At 33.6% G+C, this 18,596-nt stretch overlaps 2 protein-coding genes across 2 annotated transcripts; one reads left to right on the forward strand and one right to left on the reverse strand.

Annotated features, from left to right (window-relative positions):
* Positions 1 to 995: 995 nt before the first annotated feature.
* Positions 996 to 2,192, reverse strand: LOC113504175. Its single transcript, XM_026886342.1, has 2 exons — positions 2,106 to 2,192; positions 996 to 1,770 (listed from the first exon to the last, which is right to left on the reverse strand). The coding sequence occupies exons 1-2, from the start codon at positions 2,157 to 2,159 to the stop codon at positions 1,498 to 1,500; spliced, it is 327 nt and encodes a 108-aa protein (XP_026742143.1). The 5' UTR covers positions 2,160 to 2,192; the 3' UTR covers positions 996 to 1,497.
* Positions 2,193 to 7,110: 4,918 nt separating this feature from the next.
* On the forward strand, positions 7,111 to 17,404 carry LOC113504176 (RYamide neuropeptides-like). Its single transcript, XM_026886344.1, has 5 exons — positions 7,111 to 7,491; positions 14,615 to 14,756; positions 15,328 to 15,406; positions 16,039 to 16,167; positions 16,691 to 17,404. The coding sequence occupies exons 2-5, from the start codon at positions 14,660 to 14,662 to the stop codon at positions 16,722 to 16,724; spliced, it is 339 nt and encodes a 112-aa protein (XP_026742145.1). The 5' UTR covers positions 7,111 to 7,491; positions 14,615 to 14,659; the 3' UTR covers positions 16,725 to 17,404.
* The last annotated feature ends 1,192 nt before the right edge of the window (positions 17,405 to 18,596 follow it).

The raw sequence follows: 18,596 nt of genomic DNA on the forward strand, positions 1-18,596 counted from the left end.
TAAGAAAACTAAATTATCGTTTCTACGAAAATCAAAATCTATTGATCCGTACGAGAGATCCAACAACCGTCGAATTTATATAGTACATTTGAAATAATATTTATATTTAATAATATATTTGAATTTATATTAAGATAGTATATTTGAAAACGTTGAAAAGCAGTTTGACCATTCAAAAGTAATGGTGAATTTAAAGTCACATGTCCCCAACCAATTGTTCATTATGTGTAAGTATTTAAATTATGTATTGAGTTTTGTAGGTCACTTATACACACGCATACACTTTTAATAAATTAATCGTAAGTTTACGTTTTGTTTAAATCATCGCTTTTATTGAAGACGTCAGCAAAATATTAGTCTTTAATTTGATCTACTTGTTTTGACTGCATTGAGAGTCGGGTTCGATAGCCGAGTAATACAGGTATTCGTGTTATCCACAAGTGCTAGTTCTGAGTCTGGGTGTGTTCTGTACATGACTTGAATTTTTGCGAAAGACAAATAAAAAAATCATTTTTTCCAATAAGGTTACTAAGTACCTAGACTTAAATGTGAAATTGCAATTAAAAAAAAAGACTCCCGCACCAAGGAATTCAATCCTAGTGTCGCGGGGGGTTTCACAAACATACGAATCACATATGCACAATGACACCCAGACTCAGAACAAGCATCCGAGGATCACGCAAATGATTGTCCTAAATGGGGATCGAACCCACGACACGACACGTACAGTGGTTTTAGCGTGGTGACCTCAACCACTCGGCTATCCGTGCATTCAAGCCATTGACAGCAACCAGAGTCACCCATCCTTCACCGATTAACTGCTTCCCCTGCGCGAGAGGAAATGGCGCAACAGACTCGCCACCAGCACAAGCGTATATTCTGTCGAATCGAGTCTGCGATACACGATTTATTATTATTTATTGAAATGACCTAGTTGAAATTTGGTTAAAGGGGTGTGATTTTTTGAAAAAACGAGAAAAACTGTCTTTAAATAGTACAAGCAAAGAATCGAAGTTACTTTTGCTTTCTCAATGTCTTTAAGGCCCTTACAAGTAAATAGTCAATTAAACCACCAGCTTTATAAAAAAAAACATTGAAATTTAGAATTACCCAGAGCCAGCGGAGAACATTGTGTCACTTAAGTATTTAGGGCTTAGGTAATTAATATCAAGTGTCAGTTTTTAGCTTATACAAACAGTATAGGTATACGATATGCACCACGGAAGGTAGGAGACTCCAGACGTTAAAGCATCTTAAATTTGGCTTAATAGGCCTTCGAACAATCACGCCCTAACATTGGGCCTGCTCGCAATTACCATGTGAGGTGCTTAAGAATCAATTTTCCTCTGTATTTTAAGTGTCCCTTATAATTAAGAGTCCATTACCAGTCAAACATTCAGCAGACATTATTATAAAGAATAACATAACAACGAACAAAACTCAGTATAAATAAAACAAAACACAAATAAACACGAACAAAAATAATTTATTAATCTCTTAAATAACTTGCGTATTCACACAACCGGTGTTAACAACAGCCGTGCCTGATGAAGGCAGACTGCCATCGACTACTACGGAGCCATAAACAGGGAAGATACCCTTCACTCTTATGCTGCCACCTACCGGCAGTTCGCCTGTAACTGACATGTCACCGAATTGTAATGTTGGCTCTATCTCGGTTATGACAGGCGTGCCAGCGATCGCGTCTGGCGGGATTTGGTTGTAAATGGAGTTGAGCGATGGGTAGGTGATTGGCAGGGCTGTGGTATTCTGAAAAGGAAAGGTTAATTTATAATTTTTGTTTATAAACAAGAGATACTTTGTTTTTATAACAAAAATATTTATTTATATATTTTTATTTGTTAAATATATATATTTACAATATGAAGTGCTCCACTAAACCGGTTTATCGGTTTATAGAAAGCTGACTACTGAGCCTAAGTTAATGAAATTTTGATGGGACCAAATTGCAGCCATTTTTCATTAAAAGGATAATTATCAAAATTGGATCTTGCAGAAGTTTGGAGGTAATAAACTTAAAAAATATTTTTTTCTAACTATAACAAAAAGGGTTATTTACTTTTTGAAGAACAGTTGAAACTTACATGAATAACAGTCGCAAGAAGGCAGAATAACACAACACATTTGCCGAACATCATGAGATATTAAAAAAAATAACTGACATGTCAAATGTCAATACCCACTTTATATATCGATCGTTACAAAATCGATTAGAATCGAATGTAATTTTATCGATAAGTGATAATTGTTACCTAATATTAAGTCTAAATGCGTTATCTGTTTTCTATTTAAATAGATAATGCTACTGGAAAAGATCGTGATGAATTAAATATTGATCAATGAAACCAGCACTCATAGTTAATTACCTAAATACATTGCAAATAGGTCTACCATGAAACGTTTTATAAAACTTGAAAAAAAAAACATTTTAACACAAATTTACCTTCAATTTGCTTTAAAAATGCTTTAATAAATTTTCAATTGACGTCGAAAAGGAAAAAAAAACAATTTTAATTGGCAACCTATGCTAATTTTTTTTAGGTACTTATAGGTCAATAATCTTGGTGTCTCTTTTTTTCAAAATACTCAAACCATGACTTTTGATTTTAATATTTTATCTATACTAATATATAAAGCTGAAGAGTTTGTTTGTTTGTTTGTTTGTTTGAACGCGCTAATCTTAGGAACTACTGGTCCAAATTGAAAAATTCTTTTTGTGTTGAATAGACCATTCATCGAGGAAGGCTATAAAACATCACGCTGCGACTAATAGGAGCGAAGATACAATGGCAAATGTGAAAAAAACAGGGCAGGTATAAATCACAACTTATACTTCTACCCACGGGGACGAAGTCGCGGGCAACAGCTAGTACTAATATATAAAGCTGAAGAGTTTGTTTGTTTGTTTGAACGCGCTAATCTCAGGAACTACTGGTTCGAATTGAAACATTCTTTTTGTGTTGAATAGACCATTTATCAAGGAAGGCTGGCTATAGGCTACATAACATCACGCTGCGACTAATAGGAGCGAAGATACAATGGAAAATGTGAAAAAACGGGGAAAATTCTAACCACGTGTACGAAGTCGCGGGCAACGGACGCTAATTACTAATCTAATCACTAAGCTAATTTAAGTCCTTTTACTTAAATTCTGCACAAATTACAAGTTTCGCGTTACATTTCATCGTTTTTTAAATAGAAAATATTACGTTATGCTTATCTGCAAAACGTGCCGTAACGTAATCATTGTAATATCTATACTTCAAAAGGAAACTTTAGTATGCATACAGATATTTGACTATTTAACAGCTAAGTTTATCCGAATATATTTGGTTGAAAGTATTTTTCTAATAATTACTTATTAATAAATATGGTGAGACTTAATATATCTCCATAACAGAACAAAAAGGCCTATTAATATAGCCTGTTTTATATACTAATATTATAGCCTCAAAACTTAATTATATTTGTATAGTTCTCGACCGCGTATAGTAACGAGACTTTTTATTTATATAATAAATATAAATAAAAAGAATATTCAAAACGATTAAAACAAGTAATTGAATACATGAATCTCCAGCCAGCGCCACTAGCAAGCAGCGGAATTTTCAAGAACAACTTTAGTACAAGGTTATTGTATTAGTTTAATGTTTTATAACTAGATGGCGCTATGTCAGAAATATAGCGAAGTAACTGAAACCTGCTCAGGTTTTTTTGAGTTCACTGCTGAGCCAACTTATAGGTTTTTTACATTTATCTGAATGTAACAGTTAGATTTATCGTAACATTTTATCAGCTGATATTAATTGTTAATACAAAAAAAATAGAATAATTATATTTTTGTAAATTAATCAAGGTCAATTTTGAGAAATATTTGTTCAACAGAGCTTATAATTAACTTGCTATACCTTGCTATTAGCATAAGTTTATAAACGTTATTTAAAAAAAAAAACATTTTAGTTACTCTATATTCATGTTCAAAAGCATCAAAACAAAACGCCCACACATCCGTTAACCAGGTATGAAGGATCGGCATCTCCAAAGCATTAACAACAGGATATCATTATCAAATCAATGTATTTTCTGTAGCACATACAACCTACTGACTATCTTGATACATTTGATCATAACGGCGCGTCCACCGGCACATGTTGACATCATATTTTGAAAGTAATTAAATATTTACACATTTCTATCGTGCAAAGTATATTCAGAAGGTTTATTTTGTACAACTATTGAATATACATCCTTATTAAATGATGTTACGGTTTACTCACGCGTATTTATCGCGGTAGCCCGACCAATTCGACTCGCGATCCCGCCGCGTCTGCTCATGATTAAGGACTCCGGTTGGGTCCGAAACTAGTCGGGCTACCCCGATAAATACGCGTGAGTAAACCGTTACATTATTTAATAATGAATCAGTCTCACGATAGTTATTATAATAATATACATCCTTATACTTTCTTCTGGTGTAGGTGTAATCGTGTGATGTCTTTGAACACCTCCTAAACGGCTGGACCGATTTTAATGTAGTTTTTGTACACGTTTGGGTGGCGCCATGGTTCAAATTCATAATAATCTTCTTTGAGAACATGCAAAACATACGACTTTAAATAAGAAATACTGATCTTCACTGGATGAAATTATTATAGGACCAAATTACAGCTATTTATTGTAGGAATAACAGCTGGGACCCACAATTTAACGTGCCTTTCGAAACACGGAGGAACTCGTAATGACAAAGATGGTCACCCATCCACGGACCAACCGCGTCAAGCATAGCTTAACCTGTGACCGAATCACTTATGCGGTTATAGCTTAGCCACGAGCTACTTACCAAATTACAGCTATTTCAAGTTAAATAAAAAGAGTCAACGAAATCGGATCACCAGTCTGAAATTCTGTGTTGTGGGTCCCGAATGTTTTTGATTTATACATATTTGACAGCCGTAAGATTTAGAAGCTAGAAAGTTCGACAACCAGTCTAACGGGTATCGTGTTGCCCAGGTAACTGGGTTGAGGAGGTCAGATAGGTAGTGGCTTCTTGTAAAACACTGGGACCTAGCTGAATCCGGTTAGACTGGAAGCCGACTCCAACATAGTTGGGAAAACGTTAGGCCGATGATGATGACTCTTTTAAAGGACTAAATAAAGCCTTCTGTGTAATTTTCACAGTACAGAATACCAGTTTCTTATCACATGTAATTGTTATCAACGGACCAATACGCTACGTCACAGTAGATGGTGGGCGATTAGTGGGCGCTAGTCCTACAGGCAAGCTAATAAACAAATATAGGTATTTATTTAGTCTAAAAATACCTACGACGATTTTAAAATAAATATTCCCAATAGAATATGAATTTTTACTACTTCTGATTAATTTCGTTGCTTGTTCCAATTCAAAACAATTATGCTATTTATGACGGTCGATTAATGAATGAAATTTGACTTAAAACGACAATTTTTGTTTTCTCTTAAGCATTTTTTTTACAAAATAATTGTTAATTCAGTACGGGATGGTACACTCAAGGTCAATACAATTAACTTCCAATTATTGTATTAGCAAAAATCCACAGAGATTAGGAATAATTTAAAATTTAATCCAATTGCCATTCATTCATCGGCCATTGTAAAATAGCAGAATCGGGGCCCTGAGATACAGCCTGGTAATAATTGGACTAACAGACAGATGGTCGAACATAACAGCTTAGCATAGTGATAAGAATCGTTTATAACCGGATAAAGAAAACATTTTTTTAAATCAAGCTCTCTAACTCCCTTCCTCACTTAGAATGAAAGTACACCCAGATGAATCAAACAAAACCATTGGGATTATATGGTATTACGGCCCTCATATGGCCATCTGCCAGCGGCATGTCATCATAATATTGCTTAGTTACGCAACATGCATATGTATGCAACATTACATCTCAATCGGAAACCGGGAAGTGGTTCAAATTTAACTAACAATATTTGGACAGATGGGTTAATTTTCCCACGTTTTTATACTCATTTTTCTTGTTTGTTTGACGTTCCGGTTGGATTATTTTAACTAAATTTTTGTATTTGTATCCATCACACTAGATATTCTAAATGGGAAAGTATGTAAGTGATTTAGTAGGGATGTTTGTTGTCTCTCCAAGCCTAAACGGCTGGAACGATTACGATAAAATTTGGTATGGCGTTAGCTAGCGAATACATGGGCTACTTTTATCAGACTTTGTTGGAAGAGGGTTATATTTTTGCAGCTAAAACCGATATCCTGGCGGGTAAAGCCGCGGGCAACAGCTAGTATAAACATATAGGTAGGTAGTTTAATATAGTGTGAACTAATTCTTTACTTCGTACGAATATTGCTAAATAAACTGCTTAATTGTTTTCTAAGCGTTTTTTAGGGTTCCGCATACAAGGGGCAAAACGGAACAACATTACTATGCCTGTCAGTCCGTTTGTCAGCAGTCGGTATCTCAAGAACCGTGATATTTCACATTGGTGTTTCTCTGTTGCCACTTAACCTTCATCATATTTTAGTAAATCGTCGTTCTGATGTCATTTAATCTAACATAAGGGTAAGCAACGGTTGGTAAAATCATAAATTTCTTGTTATTTTTCCTTCAGTCTATTTGTACGGAACCCTTACTATGAATTCGACTCTAACTTGGTCGGTATCCATTTTTACTATGGACATCAAAGCTTATAAGTTCTACTGTCTCAACTGTTATTTTAAACAAAGCATATTCTAGACCCACTAGTTTTAAGGATTAAAGTATCACCAGTGAATATAATACCAGCCTATATACGGTCCCACTGCTGGGCAAAGGCCTATTCCCGTATACGGAAGAGTTGAACACTGATCAGCACGCTAGCCGACTAAATAGATTTATATACCTAACATACTAGCTGTTGCTTGCAACTTCGTCCGCGTGGTTAGAAGATATAAGTTATGATTTATACTTGTCCACATTTTCCATTCTATCTTCGCTCCTATTAGTCGCAGCGTGATGGTATATAGCTTAAAACCTTCCTGGATGAATGGTCTATTCAATACAAAAAGAATTTTTCAATTTGAACCAGTAGTTCCTGAGATTAGCGCGTTCAAACAAACAAACTCTTCAGCTTTATATATTAGTACAGATAAGATTTCTCTTCAATATGTTCTAAACATCCGAATGCAGCAATTATTACATTGTAGACGCTAAATTAAGAATCTATATTTAGGGTTCCGTGCCTTCAAAGTTTAAAAGGAAACCCTATAACATCTCTTCGTTGTCTCCGCGTTCGTTTGTCTTAACGTTAATTAAACTCTTTTAAAATGCAGTTTCGAGAATCATAAACCTATTTATAATAAGGCTTCGAAGGCTGCTCGCAGTAGGGCGGGCGGTTTATATAGGGCGGGAAGGCTTTCGCGGAGGTAGTCCGCGTCGGCGATCGCTCGCTGCGGTGCCTTTACAGTGCAGGGGGTAACAGGTAATGTTATATTTCATTTAATTATTATTTTTTGTGATGATTTAAATGTAATAAATTTTATATAGAGGTGGTTGAAAAAAATGCGTTATTAATTAGATTTTTATACTATTAAAATTCTAATAAATACTTTGAAAATAAATTTTCTAGTACGTTATAATGGGATCTCTTTTAAAGTAAAATTTAATTAATCATAAATCAACAATCAATTTTTTTTTAAATAAATATCCTATAGATAATATAATTAAATGCTAACAATGAAATATTAACGACGACTGAAATAATTCATAGAAGTTTCTCGTAATAAATAGTGTTGCTATTATTTGTGTACTAAAATATAAATAAAAGTGCATATTTATTTAAGCATGGTATTTGATAAAACTGAATTATTTTTTCATGATTTATAAGTTGCTCTACATTAATTTATGCATGAAGTGAGAATAAAATAAAAATTATAAATAAACGATATAATTTTTTTTAAAAATAATTAATAAATGTATGTGCCATATATTTAGATCAATCCGTTAATTTTATAAATAATTATACAGTTTATGTAATTTTATAATCGTATGTACATCGAAATAAATTAACATTAGATAATGAATCTAACGAATGTCCGTTACAATATAAAATGTTAAAATTATTCAGTTTAAAAGAAAACGCGTTGATGTCTTTTGTATACTTGTGAGCTTAAAATAAAATAAAAAGCCTATAAAACAAAAAAATAAATAAATAATCCACAAATTCATGTAAACTATTCCGGTTAACAATATTTAAATACCTACACTACACTTGAATATAAGTAAAACTTAACTATTTAAACTATTGCATTGCCTAATATACTAAAACTAGCTGACCCAGCAAACGTTGTTTTGTCTAATACATTATTTCTAGTTTTATGTATTTTTAATGCCACATTATAAAAAAATAAAAGTTACAAATTTCGCCCAAAAAATAAAACATTAGTGTGAGCGACCCTTAACACTTAGGGGTATGAAAAATAGATGTTAGTCGATTCTCAGACCTACTGAATACGCATATGAAATTTGGTGAAAATCGGTTACGTCGTTTCGGAGGAGTACGGTAACAAACTTCGTGACACGGGAATTTTTTATATTAGAAGATTGCTGCTAAACATTTTACGTTTTAAAATCTTTACCTACATACATACAACCTATTTTAACTTCACCTTTTACTTTTCAATTACCTTAAAATAAAACAATAAAAACGTTATGGTCCTTAAAAGGCATTGATTCAAGTTATGGTGTCATCAAAATTCACTAAAATCAAACGATCTTCAATTGGCTGTCCTAATTGTTGAGGTGCCCTTATATTTAATACTAAAAAATAACTTAACGATTTTGATTAATGTGTCTAATAATACGAAGAAAACTACAATATACCATTTTTGTAAAAAATATACTGTCTTTTCTGACTAATCTTTAAATTAAATAGTTTTGATAAAATTTTACGACCTGATAGCCGGATTATAGGAGTAATTATTTATTCATTTTGTAACAGTCTCAATCTACTTTAGCACAACTACTTTTGGACTCAACATGTATTTTTTAAACATAAGCATGTCGGTTCTGGGTCGCGAGTTTAACTAGTCGGGTTATCCCGATAAATATGTGTGGTTAAACAATTATTATAAAGGCGCTTCATGAAACTGTATTTTTAAATGAAATTCTAGGTGTTAATGAGCATAAAAAGGTATTAAAGAAGATTTTCAACAACTTTTTAGACTTTAAAAGGCACTGAGATATTTGCAAATGTTCCGACATTTCTTCTCAGGGTAGTCAAATAGGAAATTTTCGACATCAGAAACTTAAAAAATTGATATCTACAAGTGATGATAGGTATATCCATTTTAATATAATTAATTTATCTTATTTAGAAATACAATCCGGTCAAGTGCGAGTATGACTTGCCAACGAGGGTTCCGTGGAAATAAGAAGAAATACACTTTAACACGCTATTCATCACTCAACTATTAATGATCGTACCAAACGCGCCTTAACCTCATTACATTTCAACTATTTAACTATTTTCAATTATTTACGGACATATAGCCGTAGGTATAAAGATCCAATTATACTTTTTGAGGACAAAATCCTAAACAACTATAGTTTATGGAAAATCAAGAAAATTAACCGAAACAGCAGGCTTCAGTCAGTATCTTTAAGGGCAAGTTACGGCTTGAAGTCGCAAACTGTAGTTAAAATGAATATTTCATAGGTATAACATCTTGTAGAGTTATTATTTATTAAAACAAGGGTGACATGCAGGGCAATGTAATCTAAGAACAGGTGTATACACGAAATCTCGTAAACTGCTTGACTTATTTAGTTTAAATTTTGTATTTAAGGTAGGTATTGATAGATAGTAGTCTATTGTGGGCTTTTGATCGGGTGCCAAAGATAAGCTTAATACTCATATGTTTTTTTTTGTTCCTTTTTATTCACAGTTCTCAATTATTTATTGCATTCCATATGTTAAGTACAAGGATGGTAAAAAACTAGTTAAGATGCAATATTTTTAACCCCTGGCGCAAAAAGAGGGGTGTTATCTGTTTGAAGTGTGTGTAGCATTATAGCTCCCGAACAGGGCCCCGATTCTGCTATTTACAACGGCCGATGAATGAATAGCAGTTGGATTAAATTTGAAATTATACCTATTCTATTAAGCATTTTGCCAATACAATAATTGGAAGTTAATTGTATTGACTTTGAGTGTACCGTCCCGTACTGAATTTACAATTATTGTGTAGAAAAATTCTTAAGACAATTCGAAAATAGTCATTTTAAGCCAAATTTTATTCATTCATCGGCCGTTGTAAATAGCAGAATTGGGGCCCAGATTCAGCTTTTTCATTTCAGTTCAAATCAGCTTGTTTTTTTATTGAAGGTGAATTATTTGCGGGTACATATTCAAAGATATGTTTAAAAAAATCGGTCCAGCAATTACAACATTGTGGGGATATATTAACTAAATTTTATTAATTAAAATTATAATTTAATTATTAATTAACGTTGCATAAACCCCTAAATACTATATGATAAAAAAATCCGGTTTCTTTTTCCACAAGTTTGTCATCTAATAGACATCTTCATATTACATATATTATATAATATGTCAAACTTAATTAAAAGTTTCATGATTTGACAAAGTGACAATCGTATGACTGACATCAAGTCCCTTGACGCTGTCTTAATGTATGTTAATTATAATTAAGGTATAAGAGATGAGATCGTGGCTAAGCTACAACAGGGATGATGACTGGGTATAAAAAGAAAAAAAATCATCAGTCCCTCAGTTAGATAATTGAAAAGTATGAGACCTGTATTTTTTCCTTTTTCAGAAAAACTAGAATTGACAAAGATTAACTGCTTTAAAGTTTAGGAGAGGGGGCTTGTGACGTAACGATAGAGTAAAATTTATACTCAATCGTGACGTCACGCGTAAGTTTCATTCACTGTAATTTGGTCAATTTATGTTTGCGGGACAAATTAAAAAATACGTATCCATTATTATACAAAAAACTACAAGACGGACACCGCAAAAAAAAATTGTCATCATCCCTACTGCAGAAATTCATCGATCACAGGTTAATCTACGCTTGATACAGTCGGTTAGTTAATTTGTAGGTTGCTATTTATATATCTTTGATAGTTGTTAATGGTAGTTAGAAGCTAGATAGTCTGACAACTAGTCTAACTAAGGGGTACCGTGTTGCCCAGATAACTGGGTTGAGGAGGTCAGATAGGCAGACACTCATTGTAAAACACTGGTACTTGGCTGCAGCCGGTTAGACTGCAAGCTCACCCCAGCATAGTTGAACTGAGAAAAGGCTAGGATGATGAATATTATAATTGAAACAAGATAGTTTTAAGAAAGTTCTAAGAGTCAAAAATAATTTAGAAAATCTTTAAGGAGTTAAAGTGGATGCTGTGGCCGAAATTGGCTTCAATATCGTCATAATCATCAACACTAACTATTATATATATTGCCGATAAAACCACTTGATATTTATCAAAATAACGAGAATCAAACCTACGCCATAGGAAACCATGCCCACAATTTCAACATTTTCATTAATCCACGCGCCAATTCAATAAACTAAGCAATATAACTCAAACTAATAACAGACAAAAAGAGACAGCGTTACACGAAAGTATATCTATCTCTCTCTTACATTCGAACTATTATACACTAGGATAGATTTCAATAGCCATTTTCAATTCGTCTGTTATCTTAGAACTTTGGACTGTTTTATTTGACGTGAAATAGCTGTCATTTGTCTCCATAATATTACCTACTAGCTGTTGCCCGCGACTTCGTCCGCGTAGTTAGAAGATATAAGTTATATTAGGAATTTTTGAACGGAAGCCCTCGAAGATGAATAATTTTCCCTGTTTTTTCCAGATTTTCCATTGTATCTTCGCTCCTATTAGTCGCAGAGTGATGTTATATAGCCTTAAACCTTCCTCAATGAGTGTTCTATTCAACACACAGATTTTCAATTCGAACCAGTCGTTCCTGAGATTAACGCGTTCAAACAAACTCTTCAGCTTTATATATTAGTATAGATATAGATGAAACAAACATCTTATGGGTTGTGACATGTACAACTCAGATGTCTACGCAACACCTCTTGATTTTTTCCACGTCATTATAAACTTACTTTCTTGTTTGTTTGTCGTTACGGTTGGATTTTTGCAACTCAAATTTGAGTACCTTCCCGATAAGCTAGTAGGCTGTAATTTTCAGGAAAGCTTCAAACTCGATGTTAATGCAATTTGCAACTATAAAAACAGCAAAATTAGAATGGAGTGACATTTAAAAACGTGGGTATTTAGATTTTTACTTCTAGTCACTTGTAGATTAAAGTCGTTTCGAGTTAAAGCCTGAAGTCGCCACGTGTACGAAGCCCGTTATACGCCGGTAATATCGGGACGCCGGATACAAAAATATCCCTGAGGTCTTTCGTTATTTTTCCGCCGGAAGCGTGTTTTTAAGGCTCTTCCGAAGGCTGTATTACTGTATACATAGATGGTTCGTGGAACTTTGACAGTAGTAATTAAAGTGTCAATGATGAACGTATAGAAACAGTAGAAATATACTATTTTATTTAAGTACCAGTTACTGCTCGAAAATGATCCCACGGGAACATAGAAATACTAGGATAAAAACTATCCTGTGTTCATCCTGGTTACAAACTATCTGTGTACCAAGTTTCGTCTAAATCCATTCAGTGATTTTTGCGTGAAAGATAAACAAACATCCATACATACAATCTTTCGCGTTTTATTAGTAGTACGATCGCCAAGCTAGGAACTTCAAACACCAAAAAATATTTTATTTTTATTTAAAATAGACCTAAAAGAGACGTTTAAGAAACTTTAAATTACAGAACTACTGATTCTAAGTACACAATTCCACGGAATCAAACCCACGACCGTCCATACAGCAATCAGCTCAACTAACCACTCAACCAGCCCAGTAAATTTCAATACGAGGATATCTTTCGCTTTCTTAAGGCCGTTATCCCGAGAATTGGGATCTAAACTCGAAGATAAATATATATGAATATTCAAATCACTTCGACACAAGTTTCTGTTATAATTATACCCCCCATCCCCACTCCCCTCGAAGAAACTTCGTATAATTTAACTAAATAGTTGTCGGATAGAACATCGATACGGTGTTGTAGGACATGCAAGAATGTGATCAAAGTAATGTTAAAAGTGCAGATATGAGCGTTTGTGTGTGTTTTTACGCATAAACGGCTGAACCGATTACAATGAAATTTGGTATGGAGTTGGGTTTATCCGACAGCGTTAAAAAACGAATAATACTTTTGCAGCTATAATCATCATCCAGGTATATAGAGTACTAGCTGTTGCCCGCGACTTCGTCCCCGTGGGTAGAAGATATAAGTTGTGATTTATACCTGCCCTGTTTTTTTCACATTTTCTATTCATCTTCGCTCCCATTAGTCGCAGTGCGATGGTTTATAGCCTAAAGCCTTCCTCGATGATGGTCTATTGAAAACAAAAGGATTTTTTTAATTTGGACCCGTAGTTCCTGAGATTAGCGCGTTCAAACAAACAAACAAACAAACTCTTCAGCTTTATAGATTAGTATAGATATAGATTATAACGTGACATGTCATTAAAAAATTTACCAATCAGTGACGTCACACGAGTTTTAAATTAAGACACATATAAATTTACCTTTTGAAGTCCCAAAATAATTTACCATGTTTTCTACAGAGAAACTTATTTTTATAAATGTAACGATCACGCTGTATTGCCCTGAAATAATTACGCTGATATAAATCGATCAAATACCCGAGACAGGCTTACCTACATCAAGTCCAAATACCATTCGGTTTTAAAACATTTTTAATTATTTGATTTTGTCAATAGACTGACGCAACAAATACAATAAAAATAATAATAATTATGACATATAATAGCCTAATTTTTCTTTCACACATTCTTGAAATAGTTTTGTATCTACTTTGGATTCTTCATCTCTGTTCTCCCATAGAGCGGAGGTGAATGATCCCTAGTAGATGCCCCATCACATTATAGATTAAAGTTCTCGAGAAGGTTCTCTGCACGTTGGACGTGTGTCCCCGTGCACGCCTTTAAAAACGACCGGGTCTCTTGTCATGAAGTTAACCCGTGAATGAAAAAAGAAATAAATATGAAATTGATTAATATACATTAATTGAAATAATGCAAATAATAATTGAAATAATCAATAAGTATGAATTGAATTGCAAAAAATAACTGGTCAATATAATAGAAGCAAAGGAGTTTTATAATAATCGTGTGTGACCGTAATTTATACTATTTTTTCACAAAACGCCATCTAGTCTACAAACGACGCTTGTATTATAAGTACAGACAACTGATAAACATACATTAATAAATACATACAATATATATATATATATATTACACCCAGACACAGAAAAAATCATGTTGATCACACAAACATTTGTCCTCGGTGGGATCGAACCCACGACCACTGGTATATCAGCCAGGGCGATTAACCACTAGACCAACAGGTCAGTCAGTGGCTAATAATAATGACATTTTCCTCATTGTTTCAGGCTCCTCCCACTCTTACGTCATCAGTGTATGTACGTCAGTGTGTTATGTGTGTGCGCTACGGGTATTGGTGTCGCGGTTGCGCGTGCGCGCTCCTGCTGCTGCTCGCTATAGCAGCCGCGCAGGAAGACAAGAGGGCTGAGAGTGAGTTTTTGAAAAACTTTGATTATTTATTAAAGGTTTAAACAGTAACCCTTAATTTTTATAGTAACTATCGTGAGACAGATTCATTATTAAATGATGCAACGGTTTACTCAAGCGTATTTTTCGGGAGTGCCCGACTAGTTTCGGAGCCAACCGGAGTCTTAAACCGTTGCGTCATTTAATAGTAACTCTTAAGTTAATGATTACTTATGCTTTGGTCAAATATAGGTTAACCAGCATTGATAAACAGAAAGAGATAGTATATAACTAAAATACTATACTATGAGACTATGTCATTAATAAAACAATAATGATATTTTATATATGGATAGACCAAATGGCATATTTTTTTTGTGTGTTTTCTTTAAAGTCCACATAAGGTTTAAATACGTAATGAAAAAAAATATTCTAAGGGAGGGTAATGAAGGGTGATCAATGCTACATTTTAAATGAAAACAATCAAATTTAAAACGAATAATATAATCTACACAAAGCCATAAGTAGCTGACATATTAGGGGTAAAATTAAGGTATAAGACAATTAAATTGTAATTAATGTTAATTTGATGCAGTGTCTCCAATGCCTTTCCTGATGGCCACTCGTTATGGGAGAAGTTCTGCACCACGCCATCTAGCGCCAAGAAATGACAGGTAACTTACATATCCTGCTTCAGTTCTCATGACTAATAATATATCGTCAATAATTTGAATCGTTTGATTATCAAATTCCATTTTTTAACAGTAAGTAATTTAATATATTTGAATAAAAAAATGCTCATTGGAATATGAAAAATAGATATTGTCCAATTATCAGACTTACCGAATATGTACACAGAGTTTTATGAGAATCAGTCGAGCAATTATATAGGTACACCTTGACATGAGAATTTTATATATTAGATTTGAATATTCTCCACTAATGAAGAATACACTCCCTTTTTCAAATCAAATCAAATCGTTTTTTTGTTTTTTGTTTGTTTGTCGTTTCGGTTGGATTTTTAAACTCAATTTTGAGGCACTTCCCGATAAGCTAGCAGGCTGAAATTTTCAGGGTACCTGTAAACCCGTTGACAATGCAATAAAACTATAAAAAAAGCTGGACCGAATTTGATACAATTTTAATGGAATGACTGATTGACTTTTTTTATTTTTTATATCTATTATTTTTATTTAGACAAAAAGACACACCGACATCATTTACCTTTATTTAATTACCTAAAAAAATGAAGTACACGTCTTTAATTTCTTGTTTTAAGTTATTATATTCTAGTTTAATATATCAGGTTCTTCATGAGCTCTCGCTACGGTAAGCGTTCCGGCGTGTCTCTGGGAGGCGAGCGCGCGCTGCTGTGCGAGTTCACCGGCGTGTTCCCGCTGTACCGGTGCAGGCATAAGCTGTCGCGATACGATAAGTTAGTACCACTAGTTGTATGCTGTCGTTGTTAAAATACGATAAGTTAGTACCACTAGTTGTAGGCTGTTGCTAGAATACGATAAGTTGTTACCATTAAAGTTTATATCCATGGGATAAGGATAACAGGAATGGGATGGATGTGCACCGCAAGAGACGAAGAAGACAAAGAGAATGGCGTAAAGAATGGGACGGCTATGCCCAGCAGTGGGATATTTAAGGCTGATGTTGTAATGATGTTTCTCTGATTTGAATTTACGGTTAGCCTAGTGACATTTCGCGAGTTCAACCCTCGCTTAGGACAAGCATTTGTGCGATCCATGAATACTTGTTTTGTGTATAGGTGTATTTTTGCATGTGACTTGAATGTGTGTCAAACATCTCGCGACACAAGGTTTAAATTATTTAATTGGGGAAGTAAATTATTTAATAAAATGAGAATGCTAACTAACCTTTTTCTTTAAATAGTTATATTCTATGATTTCAAAAATCATTTTTTTGCTTTAATTTACTTTTTTGTTCAGACGGAGCACTGAAGAGGCTGTAAGAGACGAGTAATCATACAACAAACGACCAGGCACGACCGACGCGACACCGACAGCTGCGACCGACGCACGACTAACACGACACGCCCGATACGAACGATACGATACATGCGGTTAATCCGACAAAAAGATCTAAAAATATTAATGTATAACTTTAATATTTGTCGTTATGGTTAGTTATGATTTTTGTAAGTTATTGTGTTGCTACATTAAAATAACAAGTGTTGCCAACATTTTTGAAAATTAGGTTATGAGAATTTTGGTGAATAAGACTGTTATTTATTAAATTAAAAAAAACCTTTTGTTCATATTTAGATAATATTGTTTTATAATTGAAGAAAAAAAGTGTTCTTCATGCTTCTAATAGTTGAAAAAGTTACCAAATAAAACAAAAATATGTCAGCATTATTACGTAATGAAAATCGTCACTCACACACGTAAACTTTTGTATTACGACAGCGCGTGGCTCGTCGGTGTGCGTACATTGTACACTCCTTATATGTAAAAATAATAATATTGTAATTATTAAACTTTAATTAATTAAATAAATAAGTAATTATAATATTCGCGTCTTGTAGTGGCTGGGTACACGACGCGGAGCAAAACTATTGCAACGTACACAAACTTATATATTCTGATCTGTGTTTTATTCAAATGAAATCTATTTTTTTCACTACGCCATCTAGTCTCAAACTAAGCAAAGCTTGTATTATGAGTACTAGACAACTGATAAACATACTTTATATTTCTAAATATTATAGATAAATTACACCCAGACACAGACCAAATGACCGTGCTTATCACACAAACATTTGTCCTGGGTCGGAATCGACCCCCCACCTCCGGCATAGCAGTCAGCTATGCCGGAGCTACTAACCACTAGCTACTAACCACAAGACCAAGGACCAAGGAAGTTTATAAAGTGAATGTTAAAATAATTGAATCAAACTGTTATGTTTTATTATTCCTGAATTTAAATTTACATCAGTCAGCAAAGAACAACGAATGCATTACACCCAAACACTAAAAAAATATCATTCAAACAAACATTTGTCTTAGGTCGGAATCAAACCCACGACCTAAAATTTAGCAGCCAAGACCGCTAACCACTGAAACTACACGCCACAAACGTGATTCCCTTTAAAAATCTCCCGGTTTAACAGGGCTTATAACGAAATCTTTTGACGGTCGAAAATACATAACTCAATATTTTAGGCACTGATCATAGCTATCCCGAATTTGAATAAACTATAGATTCTGTCAATCCTTTTGGGATCAGACTTCATCCCTGTTTGTCTTTTCAGTAAAGTATATATTTTATGAAACAAACAAATAATTTTTATTTTAAAAAATACACGAATTCTTTATACATACCAAAAACAGATTTAAACTTAACTTAAATTTAGATTTTTTATACAAAAATTATCTCAAAAACTGTTCTCAATTATAATTCTTAAAGGTTAATTTTAAATCGCAGTTATTTTTGTATTTATACTGCGATGTATGGATTGGTCAAAAAAAATAAGTGTGTGTATAGTTGCAGTGGTAATTAATTTATATTATTCTGATTAATGTTAAGCCCAAAGTTGTTAGGTGCCTGTATAGCACTGTGTCATAATAAACTGACGCTCATATACTTGTGTTTTCATTTCTATTTTCCTTTTACCCTTTAAAAAGTATTTGTACTTATTAAATATCTTTAACTAGCTGTTGCCCGCGACTTCGTCTCCGTGGGTAGAAGATATAAGTTATGATTTATACCTGCCCTGTTTTTTTCACACCTATTAGTCGCAGCGTGATGGTTTATAGCCTAAAACCTTCCTCGATGAATGGTCTATTCAACACAAAAATAATTTTTCAATTTTGACCAGTAGTTCCTGAGATT

This window comes from Trichoplusia ni, chromosome 21 (assembly GCF_003590095.1).
Source record: "Trichoplusia ni isolate ovarian cell line Hi5 chromosome 21, tn1, whole genome shotgun sequence".
In the NCBI taxonomy this organism is placed as follows: domain Eukaryota; kingdom Metazoa; phylum Arthropoda; class Insecta; order Lepidoptera; family Noctuidae; genus Trichoplusia; species Trichoplusia ni.